Source organism: Myxine glutinosa, unplaced genomic scaffold, assembly GCF_964187855.1.
Source record: "Myxine glutinosa unplaced genomic scaffold, kmMyxGlut1.1 SCAFFOLD_678, whole genome shotgun sequence".
NCBI lineage: Eukaryota > Metazoa > Chordata > Myxini > Myxiniformes > Myxinidae > Myxine > Myxine glutinosa.
The window spans coordinates 54780-70057 of NW_027616773.1; the positions used below are offsets into that span (position 1 = coordinate 54780).

Genomic DNA, 15278 nt, shown 5'->3' on the forward strand with positions numbered 1-15278 from the left:
GGCAATTGCCTTTTCAAAAAGAGAGCAATGAAAACGGCATGTTTCCGCTCATGCAACCAGAGATTGCATCTGCACTTCAAATGTATCATGAAGATTATTCAGAACCTTCGAAGATGCAATCTGCCCAAAGTACGACTTTCCAAACGGCTCAGCATTGTGCAGGAACTTTCAGTTCGCTTTGTGACCAAAATAGAATGTTTACTCCCCAAAACAGCATTTCTCATTATGGTACAAATGTTACCTTTCCCAGTGCCTCGTTTTGTTTGTCCAACAGTCCATGTACTTCTGAAAACATTGTCGACATTAAGAACAATATCTGTGATGAACACCCTCATCTTAAGAAAATCGATCAGCCGTCTTTGGATGATGCTTTGGGCTTGACAAATGCAGCTCGTTGGGAACGTTCTGCAACCTCTCCAGCATTTCCTGCCCAACTAGACAATTATGAAGTTGAAAGTGATGGATTAGCATTAGCTGGTGGGTATGCCTGGCTAGGTTTAACACCTTCTGCACAGGGCCAACATATGAACTATCAAGCAAGCCAGGTTCAACCATGTCCACCATGCTACAGCAAAAACATGACCTATAACATTGATGCTGCACAAGGGCACATGGATTGGCATGCTCCCATCTCACCAGAATCTTGCCCCAGAAACCAACTGCTTTCAGCAGATAAGTCTACCACTTCCCACAAAGCAGACAACCAGTATCCACATTCTCAACTGTACACTAGGCCTGAGGTAAAAGTTAAACCCTCTCAATGCAGTGTCATTTTGCCTGATGCCAGAGCTGTTTATTGCCCGGGTTTGCCCGAAACACAATTCAGCCTCTTCTCAGCTTCTCCTTTTGGCAACCCTCAAAATTACTATCTCCATGGACCCCCACCACATTCTGGACCATTTGTCACTGCTAATATGATGGCCTCGAATTGTAATTTTTCTTTTATGCCAAGAAAACATCCTAAGGGGGGTGTTGAAGTAGGTATACGTAGGTATCTACATCTTCTGTTGGATTCCTGCTACGAACAGTGGAAGTTATTGGAGAAAGAACGGAAAAAGGTTATTACTGCATACTCACCACATGCACCTTTGCATTTTGGCACATACATAATTGAACTACATTACTTCAGTACAATGGTTGGACCTTTAGTAACGATTATTACTCGGAGCAACTGTAGCGAAATGCGGAGTTATGCAATTGGTTCACTTCAGTTGGTCTGTCCATCTGTCCATCCATCCGCAAACATCAGTTTGTGATTGAGGAACAACTTAATTTCATTTGAATGTTATATTTTGAAGCAAAATCAGAACATGAATCTGAAAACAGGCTTGCAGCTTAGCGGCTCTTAATTACTCCCGAGAGCACATGCGAGGTGCTGAGTTTAAGCTTCTGTGATGCCGTTGAAATAACTCCAGGTGGGTCGACTCAGCCTGTAATCCTTCCAAGGTTGGAAAATGAGTACCAGATTATTGGTAAGGTGGCAATGCATCAGCGGCACAGCTGCGCTTCCAGAAAATGATGCAGCCAAGCATTCACAGGCTGCATAACTAGCCACCACCACACAAGTTATAACAGGCAGTCTGGTCAAATTAAAAATTTCCTGCCATTATGTGTGCAGGGGCACTCATGTGCATCAGAAGCATAGTCACAACTCAGTAATGCTGCAACCAGCAGGCCGGGTTTGTAATTAATCTTGTTCAAATATGCATTCGCCAATGATGAACAACACTTATTTTGCATTTATGTTAGGCCACAGACTTGCAGAGGCACTCATATGTTGATAGTGGTTTTCTGGGTGTTAAACAATGTGGAATCTTGTTAATATCCCTGTTGAGTGTTCAGTCTAATATGCATTGGGAATTTGTCTCCACGGTTTAATATCTATGCCAGAGTATCCTTTTAAAAATCATTAAAGCTTTGGTAAAACATATACCGTACAGAAAATAAACAATTTTTCACATAATTGCAATAAATATTTTGCATTGACTTCAGAACCTATCGTAAATGGACTAGATATAAGCATAATAACACATCTGTTGGCCGCACTGCTGCTGTCTTCTGGTGGTTCATTGAGTAACCACCTTTGGCTCTCCACCTCTCTAACCCTGCCCCAGTGAAACATCGAAGGGATTTTTTTTATTTTTTATTTTTTTTGTATACAAGATTGAGGCTCGTGAAAGAGCGAACATTAATAAGTCAAACCGACACATAAAACACAAAATAAGGGGAGCGGTAGACAAGATGGGGAGAGAGGCGGAAGGACACAAACACAACATTTGAGAGCAGGCTGTTTTGAAGACCTGGAGGGAGGAGTGGGATTGAAGGGAGTGGGGGAGTTTGTTCCAGATGCAGGAGAAAAGGGGAATGAAAGAGTGAAAGTGAGCAGAGAGTCTTGATTTTGGCAGTTTAACCATAAGAGGGTTGCTGGCAGATCTTGTGCGATCTGAAGGAATATTTGGGGGACAGAGCACAGAGAGAGAGGTGGGGGAGCAAGGCCGGAGAGGAGTCGGTAGAAGACAGAAAGACCACCAACCTGCCTGCGGTGAGTGAGTGAAAGGCCCTCGGAGTTAGCTTCATCGCAGGAGATTCCAATAAATTCTGAAAGCTTTGGTTTCAACAGCGTGAAGCCGAGCGAGGTGTGAGGCAGGAGCACCGGCCCAGAGGGGGGAACAGTATACCATTGAGCTGCGGATGAAAGCCTTGTATGTGGTGAGGAGCTCAGGTGTGCCAAGGAAGGACTTCGCACGACGTTGGATGCCCAGTCGGCGACTATTAATCTTGTTGTAATTTCAAAGCTGTTGTAATTTCAAATTTTCCTTTTAATCTTGCCAGCTTGGAAATGTGGTTTTCCCAAGAAAGATCATGGCAGATAGTGAGACCCAAAAGCTTGAGCGACAGAACTTCTTGGAGAGGATTGTTGAGAGAGTAGATGGGAGGGTTTTCCAGTCGATCTTTTCGGAGAGACATAGTGAGAGTGTGAGACTTGTCAGTATTGAAAGACATGTTCCACTTGTTTGACCAGTCTGTGATTTTGTCCAGGTCTGCAGAGAGTGAGGAGGCTGCAGACTGCTGATCTGAGGGATGAGGAATGGAGCGGCAGAGAGTGGAGTCATCAGCAAAGAGATAGAGAGGATTTTCCAGAGAGTCAGAGAGATCATTGATGAAGACCAGAAATAGCACAGGGCCCAGAACACTGCCTTGGGGAACTCCAGCCAGAACAGGAAGGGGAGATGAGAGAAATCCATTCAGGGCCACACGTTGACTACGACCAGAGGGGAAGTCCGCAAGCCATGCGTGGAGATTTCCATGGATACCATAGGAGGAGAGTGTGGAGAGCAGAGCTGGGTGCCAGACCCTGTCGAAGGCACGTGATATGTCAAGGGAGACTGCTCTGATTTCCTGTTTGGCATTGAGGATCTCCATCCATTGTTGAGACAGCAGAAGCAACATGTCCAGAGTAGAATGACCTGGTCTGAATCCAAATTGATGATCGGAGATCAAGCCATTGGAGAAGAGGAAGGATTTGATATCCGAAGCAATGATGGATTCCATGACTTTGCTGGTAATTGGGAGCAGGCTGATTGGTCTGTAGTTGCAAGGATCTGTTTTTGCACCTTTTTTGTGTAAAGCGGTAATCTTTGCTGATTTCCAAGATGCTGGCAGATGACCTTGAGCAAAAGAGAGGGTGAAAAGAACAGAGAGAGGGTGAGACAGAGCGGCAGAGCAGGATTTTAGGACCCGTGGGCTGATGCCGTCTGGTCCAGTTGCAGAATCAGAGTCGAGGTTTGACAAAAACTTCTCCACCTTGTCAGGAGAGAAGGACACAGAGTCCAGGAGCAGTTGGGTTCGACTGGGTAAGGTGGGAACAGAGAGAGATGGGTTTGGGACACAAGATTTTGAGGCAAACACAGAGTTGAGGCATTCGGCTTTGTCACGTGCAGTGTCAACTGTGTAGCCATTTGAGGTAAGGGAGGGGATGGAGGGGGAACAAACACCAGAAACGGATTTGACCAGATGCCACCAGGATTTGGAGAAAGGAGACAGGTTTGAGAGTTCATTCTTGAGTGTGGAGAGATAGTGCTTCCTGGTACTCCTGATGGTAGACACACACTTTAGAGATCAGACATAACAGCCAGGTGGGTGTCAACATTCATAACTTACTACATATTGTGTTACAGTTAAGAATTCATTAAAGTCAATCAAAATGATCAACATGAGTGAGCGAATATTGCTTCTTTTATTTTCATTTTAATTAAACACTGCACTCATGCACACTTTCATACTCTGACATTGTGATTGCTCAGGAATACTTAAGAAGAGACCTGCATTATGAGCCACATATGTTTGTCTTCTTCATGATAATACGTGCCCACAACTATGCAAGCTGTCGCCAATTTTCAATGCACTTTTGTCAACCACTGATTTATATATAGCCCCTCAGATATCTTCTGTTTTGCCTCGTGAAGAACCACTTTTGTGGAAAATACTTTGCTTTTATGACTAAATTGTTAATTCTGTGTGCCAATTTTTTATAGCAATCCAAACATTAAAATGTTTGTGGAAACCTTTCATACACCTGAAGACCTAACCACCTGTTTTTAATAACTCCTACACATTTATTCTAAGTGTGAACCATTTAATAATACATCAAAAGATGCTCTTGAACACGAATTTTATTGCATATTCTTTGTCTGTACTTACTACTCATCCTTTCATCTGGTAGGCGAGGTTCAGCTTGCAGAATATTACCCAGGAAGAAACTTGTTTAACTCCAATGTTGGTCAAGGACTCCGGTTGCCACCAAACCCGACCAAGATTGATCGATTGATTGTTGACCAATTGAGAGAACAGGCCAAGGTAAACTAGAACAAGACTCTTCGACATCACAATGTCGACCGATACGCCTCCGCCCTCATTATTACATCATTATAATGCTTGTACCAAGTTTGATTAAAATCCATTCAGCTGCTCTCAAATTATCACCTTTGACCTCGCATGACCTTTGACCTCTTGACCCCAAAATTGAATCAGTTCATGTTTACATCATTATGCATACCTGTACCAAGTTTTAATTTAAATCCCTTCAACTGTTAACAAGTTATCACATTTTTTGTTATCAGTTATATCAGTTATCACAATATCAATATCACAATATCAGTTATCACATTTGACCCCAAAATTGAATCAGTTCATGTTTACATCATTATGCATACCTGTACCATTATGCATTCATCTGTACTTGCTACTCATCCTTTCATCTGGTAGGCCGAGGTTCAGCTTGCAGAATATTACCCAGGAAGAAACTTGTGTAACTCCAATGTTGGTCAAGGACTCCGGTTGCCACCAAACCCGACCAAGATTGATCGATTGATTGTTGACCAATTGAGAGAACAGGCCAAGGTAAACTAGAACAAGACTTCGACATCACAATGTCGACCGATATGCCTCCGCCCTCATTATTACATCATTATAATGCTTGTACCAAGTTTGATTTAAATCCATTCAGCTGCTCTCAAATTATCACCTTTTACCGAGCATGACCTTTGACCTCTTGACCCCAAAATTGAATCAGTTCATGTTTACATCATTATGCATACCTGTACCAAGTTTTAATTTAAATCCCTTCAGCTGTTAACAAGTTATCACATTTTTACCTGACCTTTGGCCTTTGACCCCGGGGCCCCAAAATCTAATCAGTTAATCTTTACATCATTATACATATCTGTACCAAGTTTGAATTAGATCACTTCAGCCGTTCTCAAGTTATAGACCTATTACGGACTTTGACGTTTGCCCCCAAAATCTAACCAGTTAATCGTTACATCATTATACATATCTGTACTAAGTTTGAATTGGATCACTTCAGCCGTTCTCAAGTTATAGACTTATTACAGACTTTGACGTTTGCCCCCAAAATCTAACCAGTTAATCGTTACATCATTATACATACCTGTACCAAGTTTGAATTGTATCACTTCAGCCGTTCTCAAGTTGTAGACTTATTACAGACTTTGACCTTTGACCTCTTGGCCCAAAAATCTCATCAGTTCATCTTTACATCATTCTACATAATTGTACCAAATCTGGTCAGAATCCCATCACTGGTTCACAAGTTATCACGGTAACAAAATTTTTACCTAACATGACCTCTGACCTTTGGCCTTTGACCTCATGACCCCAAAATCGAATCAGTTCATCTTTACCTCATTATACATACCTGCACCAAGTTTGACTAATATCCCTTCAGCCATTCTCAAGTTATCGTGGACTGATGACGGACAACCTGAAAACATTGTCTCCAGTGATTTCATCGGCAGGGGCATTCAAAAATCGTGACACAAAAATAGGCACCAATTCACCATATGATGCATTCCACTATTTGTACCTCTTGGCAGTTTCAAAATTTTCAGCAACAAAATAGAAACGGCTGTCTTTTGAAAAAGCATGTTGCATTCTTGATTTGTATCACCTTTTACCGATTTTAATTAATGCTCTTCATTGGAGCATTAATTTATAAACAAGAAACATTGAAAGCTGCAGAAACTGGGCAATGTATCACTGTTTTGCATGGACTTATTCTGCATGTGGCATTGTAAATCGCCAGGTGTCAAGTCTCTTTGGCAAAATGGAACAACTGTACAGCACAAACACATGTCCCATTCAGCTACAGCAACATTTGAAAGCCATTTACATGCTGCAAGCATCACGTGAAGAAGAAATTGACCATGCCAGCCGGCATCTGAAACCCAATGGTATGAATGTTACTACACACAGGGGAAAGGCAACGCCTGCTTAAACTCTTATATTTGATAAGGTTTGCCACATGTATAAGAATACTCCAATATGCTGTAGAATGGACAAGAAACCAGTCAACCATTTTGGGTGTTAAGGGGTGATGGCAGGAAGACTACAGGTGGCTCTCCTGTTCATTCATCCAATGTATGTTTAATTATGAGACTGTCGACTGTCTCCTTAGTGTGTTGGCTTATACCTTTTGTTGCTTCGTTCTTCCACGAATGGACTTTATAAACCCAAAAAATTGAAATGTGAAAGTCCCACCTCAAACTACTCTTTGTTCCATACTCATGCCATCTGACAGATGATCAGGATACAGTAATATCTCACTTCGTGCTGAAGATGCGTTCCAGAAGGACACGGTGTTAAGCAAAACGATGTAAAGTAGGGTCTAATTTTCCATAGACTTGCATGTATTAATGGGGGGATGTGTTCTGATGGCGCTATAATTGTCATTATAACTTCCATTAGCATCGTTGATAGCATGATATGGATTAATATACAGTATGCAGATGCTAAAATAATATATATCTTTAAAAAAAAATTAAACAGGTGGCAAATAAATTTGCAAAAACAAAGTCAATTTAACACTCGCCAGTCTTATCCCAAAGTGTTGGTGCCACTCGAGTATCTTTGCTCCAATGTAGCATCTGTGAGGTCATTAGGAGATGCTCGGGAGAGGGAGGGGTGGTTTGGCTATCCGTGTCACCCTCCTCAAAGTTGGTGCAGGTGCAGGCCGTTTTCTCTTGAAGAATGAGTTATGCATTATGAATGAGAATGAGAAGAATACAGTGCATTTAGAAAGTATTCAGACCCCTTCACTTTTTTCACATTTTGTTATGTTGCAGCCTTATGAAGAAATCGTTTGAATTCATTTTTTTCCACATCAATCTACACTCAATACCCCATGATGACAAAGAGAAAACAGGATTTTAGAAAGTTTTGCAAATTTATTAAAAAGAAAAAACTGAAATATCACATTGACATAAAAGTATTCAAACCCTTTGCTATGACACTTGAAATTTCGCTCGGGTGCCTCCCATTTCTCTTGATCATCTTTGAGATGTTTCTGCACTTTGATTGGAATCCACCTGTGGTAAATTCAATTGATTGGACATGATTTGGAAAGGCACACACCTGTCTATATAAGGTCTCACAGCTGACAATGCATATCAGAGCAAAAACCAAGCCATGAGGTCGAAGGAACTGCCTGCAGAGCTCAGAGACAGGATTGTGTCGAGGCACAGATCTGGGGAAGCCTACAAAAAATCTCTGCAGCATTGAAGGTTCCCAAGAGCACAGTGGCCTCCATAATTCTTAAATGAAAGACGTTTGGAACAACCGGGACTCTTCCTAGAGCTGGCCGCCCGGCCAAACAGCAATCGGGGGAGAAGGGCCTTGGTAAGAGAGGTGACCAAGAACCCGATTGTCACTGGCTGAGCTCCAGAGATCCTGTGTGGAGATGGGAGAAACTTCCAGAAGGACAACCATCACTGCAACACTCCACCGTTCTGGGCTTTATGGCAGAGTGGCCAGACGGCAGCCTCTCCTCAGTGAAAGACACATGAAAGCCCACTCGGAGTTTGCAAAAAAGCACCTAAAGGACTCTGACTGTGAGAAACAAGCTTCTGTGGTCTGATGAAACAAAGATTGAACTGTTTGGCCTCAATTCTAAGCATCATGTCTGGAGGAAACCAGGCACCGCTCATCACCTGCCCAATACCATCGCAACGGTGAAGCATGGTGGTGGCAGCATCATGCTGTGGGGGTGTTTTTCAGCAGCAGGGACTGGGGGACTGGTCAGGGTTGAGGGAGCAATGAACAGAGAAAAGTACAGAGATATCCTTAATGAAAACCTGAAACAGAGCGCTCAGGACCTCAGACTGGGCCGAAGGTTCACCTTCCAACAGGACAATGACCCTACGCACACAGCCAAGACAACGCAGGAGTGGCTTAGAGACAACTCTGTGAAGGTCCTTGAGTGGCCTAGCCAGAGCCCTGACTTGAACCCAATCGAACATCTCTGGAGAGACCTGAAAATGGCTGTCCACCGACGGTCCCCATCCAACCTGACAGAACTTGAGAGGATCTGCAGAGAAGAATGGCAGAAAATCCCCAAATCCAGGTGTGCAAAGCTCGTCGCGTCATACCCAAGAAGACTCGAGGCTGTAATCGCTGCCAAAGGTGCTTCAACTAAGTGCTGAGTAAAGGGTTTGAATACTTATGTCAATGTGATATTTCAGTTTTTTATTTTTCATAAATTTCCAAAACTTTCTAAAAGCCTGTTTTCTCTTTGTCATTATGGGGTATTGAGTGTAGATTGATGAGGGAAAAAAAGAATTAAAAAGATTTCAGCATAAGGCTGCAACATAACAAAATGTGAAAAAAGTGAAGGGGTTTGAATACTTTCTGAATGCACTGTATATCTTTCTCTCTCTGACATGTGATTTAAAATTTTTCATGTGCCCCTTCATCGAGATCAAACTCAACAGTGGCTTGATATGTAATCCGAGCAGAGGCATATCTATCAATGCATTTGCATGTAATTCTACTTTTAGTTCTTTTTGAAAATTAATATTCATTTGTACTGTGCTGTATTCTCATTGTGCTATTGATCAAAATTCAGCTGAAAGAATATTTATCATGAGTTTACAACAGCAGCCACATTGTTAAATTATGTGCAGAAGTTAACCTCTACAAATATCTCATTGATCCCCATGGGCACTGATTTTTTTTTTCCCCAGATGTTTGCGCACTCAATCTGGCACTCGATCAGTTGTGGAAGTCCACCCGTTGCACTCGCTTTGCGCTTTGGTGCAGACTGCAAGTGATAGTTTATCTCACCAAAAACAAACAGGTTCAAGCATATTTAGAGAGTCAAAACTAGTTGGGCTCCAACTGTTGTAAGTTTATCGATAAGCCTGAACTATTGTCTGCAAACAATGGAAGAAATGACAAGGCCCAATGAAATGTACATGCTTGGCAGGAGCTGTCCAATTGCTCCTCGTTAATCATGACATGATTTAAAAAAATACTTCAGTGACTTGGAAGGTGAATACCGATTTGACTATTGTTTGATAATTTGCAGTGATTGATTGATTTATTTGTAATCAGCAGGAATTGTTACAACCGAGCTGCATTGAGAATGCAAGTTTCAGATGATGTCTTACATAAGGCACGCATGTGTGTATGCCTCTATTCTGGAAAAAACACTAAATCGATGTTAAAACAATGAAACGTGGCAGCTGATTAGCATGAATTAACATCCAAAAAATGGTGAAAATGATGTGTGCTCCCTCTCAAAAGCTGCTTGTGGATGCACTCAAGACCAAAACAAGTCTTGGTGGAACGTTATTTTGCCTGCTTAATGATCAAGTTCACCGGAAATATTGGAAGAACTGGGATGAATACAAACATTACTTTGTCGATTTGTTACCCCCACCTTATTTGATTAAGAGATAGACAGATGTTATTGTTTTGACATGTATATTCGAGAGTTATCTCATTTTATTTAGACTTTTGATCGACAGGTATAAGTGTCTGACGAAGATGAAAAAAATCCAACTGTTCATGAAACTGTTTAAATCTAAAAAAGGAAAGTTCGAATTTCTAATATATATACATATATATATATATATATATATATTGTGAAGCTCAAGCGGAAAAGAAAAGTTATACAATGCATTGTGCAGCTAGTTCCAGTAAAACAGGTGTGTGCACAGTACGTAAAACTCATGTTTAAAACAATTTCAAAACCTGTGTCTGCAGGTAAAATCGGCATCGAATGCAATACAAAATGGCTGAAGTCGTTCATGCCATTAATTACATTTATTAATAACTAGGACGTGCCCGTACGTGGGTGCCCGTTCCTTGGTGCGGCCCAGCATCTAGTCGAGACCCAGTCACCCAGGCCGATCACCCATTCCGACCCCAAATTCCTCATCGATGATAACTAAACAATATATTATATGAATCGCACCGTACATACCTCCTTCTAGATCTTGTTCTTGTCTTGATATACTCACTCAGGCTCACTCTATCACGACTGAGTCCTCCCAGCTCCTCCAAATGGCGCCCGCTACGCCTCGAATTCACATCGGCCACGCCTACGCAACAACGTGTTCTGTGATTGGCTGGCCTACCCCGCAACCTGTTCTGTGATTAGTTTGGTAAATAAATCGCCATAGCTCGGTAACTACTTCTCCGATTAATATGAAACCTTGAAAAGGCACATCCTCGGGTCCCCAGCAATATACCTGGCAAGTTTCAAGTATATCGGACCCGTGGTTGTCGAGAAACAGCGGTCACAGACAAACACACAGACAAACACACAGACACACATACAGAGATTACTGGAATTATAGATAGATACAAAAAGTCAAAGTCCACATGCACTTTGAGACTCCAAGACAATCCTGTTGTAATTGTTTGGAGTTGTATGCCACAATTTCAAACATTTCAAACAATTTCTGTTATTTCCAGAATCCTTGCCGACAGATTTCATAACAGCCTTTTCTGTAAGACAAAGGATGAATGAATTTCATAATTACAATTTGTTAAGAAAATGCTCAAAGACACAAGCTGTCTCTTGAATAGTTTCAAACCATTGAAATAAAGTTTCTGTTGAAAATCTCGAGCTTTCTCCTTTTTATTGAATTGTCTTCAAGGACACGTTTTTTATGAGACATACGCATATATGACAACACCTTTGATGTGAAGGTCGTATATTACCTTCACTGTGATGAAGGATTTAAATGAAGTGTGAAACATAAGCAACCTAGGAAAACTCTGCAGCTTGAAGAAGAAAACAAAAGCTGAGATTATACAAATCAGGACTGGTACGTTTCGGCCTGAAAGTGAGGTTAACGCCAGCAGCTGAATTTTACGGGTCAGAATAATTGTCACGTATGACGACGGAAAATGTGACAGACGTCCACATCCCTGATTATTTTTCATAACTGATTGAGAAATCTATACCCGATGGACTACTTCAACTGAAAAATGTCAAGGAAACATTTGAGCCAACAGAAAATACTGTCTGGCTTTGGACTTTAAATTGGGCCCAAACTTGAGAATCTTGTAGACCGCAAGTTCAGATTTACCAAGGAAGGACAGCGCAACAGGATACCCAGTGGGTGGCCCATATTGGAGGCCACTTTGGCTACATGGTCACCCGAGGAGAGGTCATGAATGATTGTGAGACCCAGAAGCTCAAGTAACTGAACCTCTTCCAGTGGTTGATTCTTGAAATAAAGTGCCCTCAATAAGTATTGGAACAGCGAAGTCAAATTTGTTATTGCTATGTACTCACATAAGAATTGGAACTGACAGGTGTTTCTTGGTGCATTGATTGTTCACACATAAAAGAGCTGTGAATGTCGAGTCTTGTTTTTAGCCTTTGCTTTTGCATTGGGAGTCTGCCTTTGGAGTCAGTAGGCATAAACCATCATGAAGACCAGAGAACTGTCCATGAAATAAAAGCAAGCAATTTGGAAGGTGAAAGAACAGAATAATTCAATTATAACCTTAACACAGCAACTGGGCAAAGCAAATACAATTTGGAATATCTTGAAAAATAAAGAAACCACGAGTGTACTTGGTAATATACAATGGCCAGGTCGGCCAAGGAAAACAACTGCAGTTGACAGAAAATCATCAGTTGTGAAGAAAAACCCCAAAAACAGAGGACCCAAAAGATCCAGAGGACATATATATATATATATATATATATATATATATATATGCAGAAGTACCCGGCGTTGCCGGGCCGGGGAGGAGGGGGTGTGGAAGGGGAGGGGGGAGGAGGCAGGAGAGGAAGGGGGTTCATATATTTACTGGTGGGTGAATGTGGCTCACGTTTCTGAGTTCAGCGTGAAGCCGATCAGGAAGAAGAAGAAGCCGTACTACCAAATTCTTACACTTCCGGAATTGTTTGATTTATTTGTATTCAAATGTCTGGTGATTGTTTTGTATTTATTTATGTGAATGTGTACTTGTATATAACTGTCATTAATTTAAAAAGGCTTCGGCACTATCGAGCGATTTTTATTTTCAAACTTTCAATTATTTTTTTTGCCTAAAATACTCTCAGGCACTCACTGATGAACCTCTGAAAGTTTGACGAAGATCCGTTCAGCCATCTCTGAGAAAAATGGCGACACACACACACACCTTTCTTCTATATATATATCTATTATATATATAAAACACAGTTTGTGTGTGTGTGTGTACTGTTACCGATAGACTGCTAAACGGAGAGGCTCACGTGCTTGATATTTGGCATAGACATGGCCATTGAGCCTGGGAAGAACATGGCCAACCTAAAAAAAAATATTTCATAATATTTTTTTACCATATTTTTACCTCAGCGCATTTCAGCGAGGAATATTATGCACGGAATCTGAGGCGGTGGCAGAGCAGTGCGCTGATTCGCTCAGAGCGATCACGTGATGTTCCTTGCCGCCATAAACTCACAGTTACGCGTTCGCACGTAATTCAGAGCGAAAAGCGATTGCGTTTTTTCACATTTCAGCAAGGAACATTGCCATTCACACCACATAGGTTTTTTTTTCTTTCATCTTTAGATCCATATTTTTTTTCAGCGAGGAATATTATACACGGAATTTGAGGCGGTGGCAGAGCAGCGCGCTGATTCCCTCAGAGCGATCACGTGATGTTCCTTGCCGCCATAAACTCACAGCAAGTAGCATAGATTTTAGCATGATTAGCATTTAGCATGATTTAGCATAGATAGTAGCATGTTTCACAGAGATTTTTTTTCAGCGAGGAATATTATACACGAAATCTGAGCCGGTGGCAGAGCAGCGCGCTGATTCGCTCAGAGCGATCACGTGATGTTCCATCCCCCGCCGCCAGACCATCTCTATATATAAAGGAGGAGTGTCTGTGTGTGTGTGTGTATATGTGTGTCTGTCTGGATGTCCGCTTAAAACTCAAGAACTACACATCGGGAAAAGTTTTAGACACAGATTCGGAATCAGCATAAAATCCCGGTGGTTTTAGGCTACGTTTTATTTTAATATCAATGGTTTAAAAAAACAGCACCAGCTGCAATTCCATGGTGTAGTTTGTGGCGGCGCTAGACGTTCGGGGTGTATTGCAATGGTTTGTCGGGTTTGGCTGTGGGTCCAGAATAGCTCCAATTTCCTTTTGTTATTCTACGTTTATTTTGAAGCTTCTGTTACAACGCCTCCCTTATCTACCTTATATCCCCCCCGACGAGGCCTCTACATAATTTCATGCGGCAGAATTTCGTGCATTTTGAGTGAAAGAAGTGAGACGACGTTGAAGGAGGAAGAAGAGGCGCGATCACTCTGGAGGCCTTGATCGTGAGTGTAAATGGCGGGAATTGCGTTTGTATCGCAAAGTAAAGGATCTGCATTCATTTCTGAACTTGCATTGGTGGATTGTTATACATCTGCATTATTTTTCATAAAAAAACTTTATGTTGAACTTGAAGGCTCCAAGCACGGACTATATAATTATATAGCCCTCATTGAGGTAAAAATAAAAGTAAAAATCCTGCTATCGCTTGCCAAGCTAGCCGTTCCCCTCTCCCCCTCCCTCGCCTCCTCCCCCTCCCTCCCTTCTCCCCTCTCCTCTTCTCCCCTCCCCCCTCTTCTCCCCTCTCCCCCACTCCTCCCCTCCCCCCCCACTCCTCCCCTCCCCCCCACTCCACTCCTCCCCCCCACTCCTCCCCTCCCCCACTCCTCCCCTCCCCCCCACTCCTCCCCACCCCCCCCCCCCACTCCTCCCCTCCCCCCCACTCCTCCCCTCCCCCCACTCCACCCCTCCCCCCCACCATCTCCTCCCCTCCCCCCCCACCCACTCCCCCCCTCCTCCTCCCCCTCCTCCTCCCCCTCCCTCCTCTTCTCCCCTCTCCTCCCCCTCCCTCCTCTTCTCCCCTCCCCCCCTCTTCTCCCCTCCCCCCTCTTCTCCCTCCTCCCCGTTCCCCTCCCCTCCCCATCCTCCTCCCCTCCCTTCCCCCGCCCGGCAATGCCGGGTACTTCCCCATGGCCAGCTGTACGTGGGCTGCTCGAGGGTTGGAAACCAAGCAATCTTTATGTCTTGGCACCAAGTAAGAAAACCAGAAATGTATACCAAGAGGTTTTGAGAAATTGAAATTGACAAAACGTCATGGAGGAAATGTACTGTGATATTGCTCTAAAATATACATGTTCTTTTCATCATATATTTGTATTATTCTTATTCAACCCGGGCGAAATCCCCCCTCCCCCCCCTCCCCCTCCCCTCCCCTCACCCTCCCCCTCCCCCCTCCCCTCCCCTCCCACCTCCCCTCCCCCTCAGCTCCCCCTCCCCCTCCCCTCCCCCTACCCCCTCCCCTCCCCCCCTCCCCTCCCCCTCCCCTCCCCCCTCCCTCACCTCCTCCCCCCTTCCCCTCCCCCTCCTCCTCCCCCTCCCTCCCTTTCTCCCCTCCCCCCCCTCTTCTCCCCCCCTCTTCT

At 43.1% G+C, this 15278-nt stretch overlaps 1 protein-coding gene across 1 annotated transcript; it reads left to right on the forward strand.

Moving 5' to 3' along the window:
- The first annotated feature begins 38 nt into the window (after positions 1 to 38).
- LOC144889075 (uncharacterized) lies at positions 39 to 10499 on the forward strand. The gene is made up of 4 exons (XM_078768901.1): positions 39 to 1058; positions 5266 to 5400; positions 6605 to 6752; positions 9540 to 10499. Exons 1-4 carry the CDS (start codon positions 39 to 41, stop codon positions 9680 to 9682), a joined length of 1446 nt encoding a protein of 481 aa, XP_078625027.1. The 3' UTR covers positions 9683 to 10499.
- Positions 10500 to 15278: the final 4779 nt, after the last annotated feature.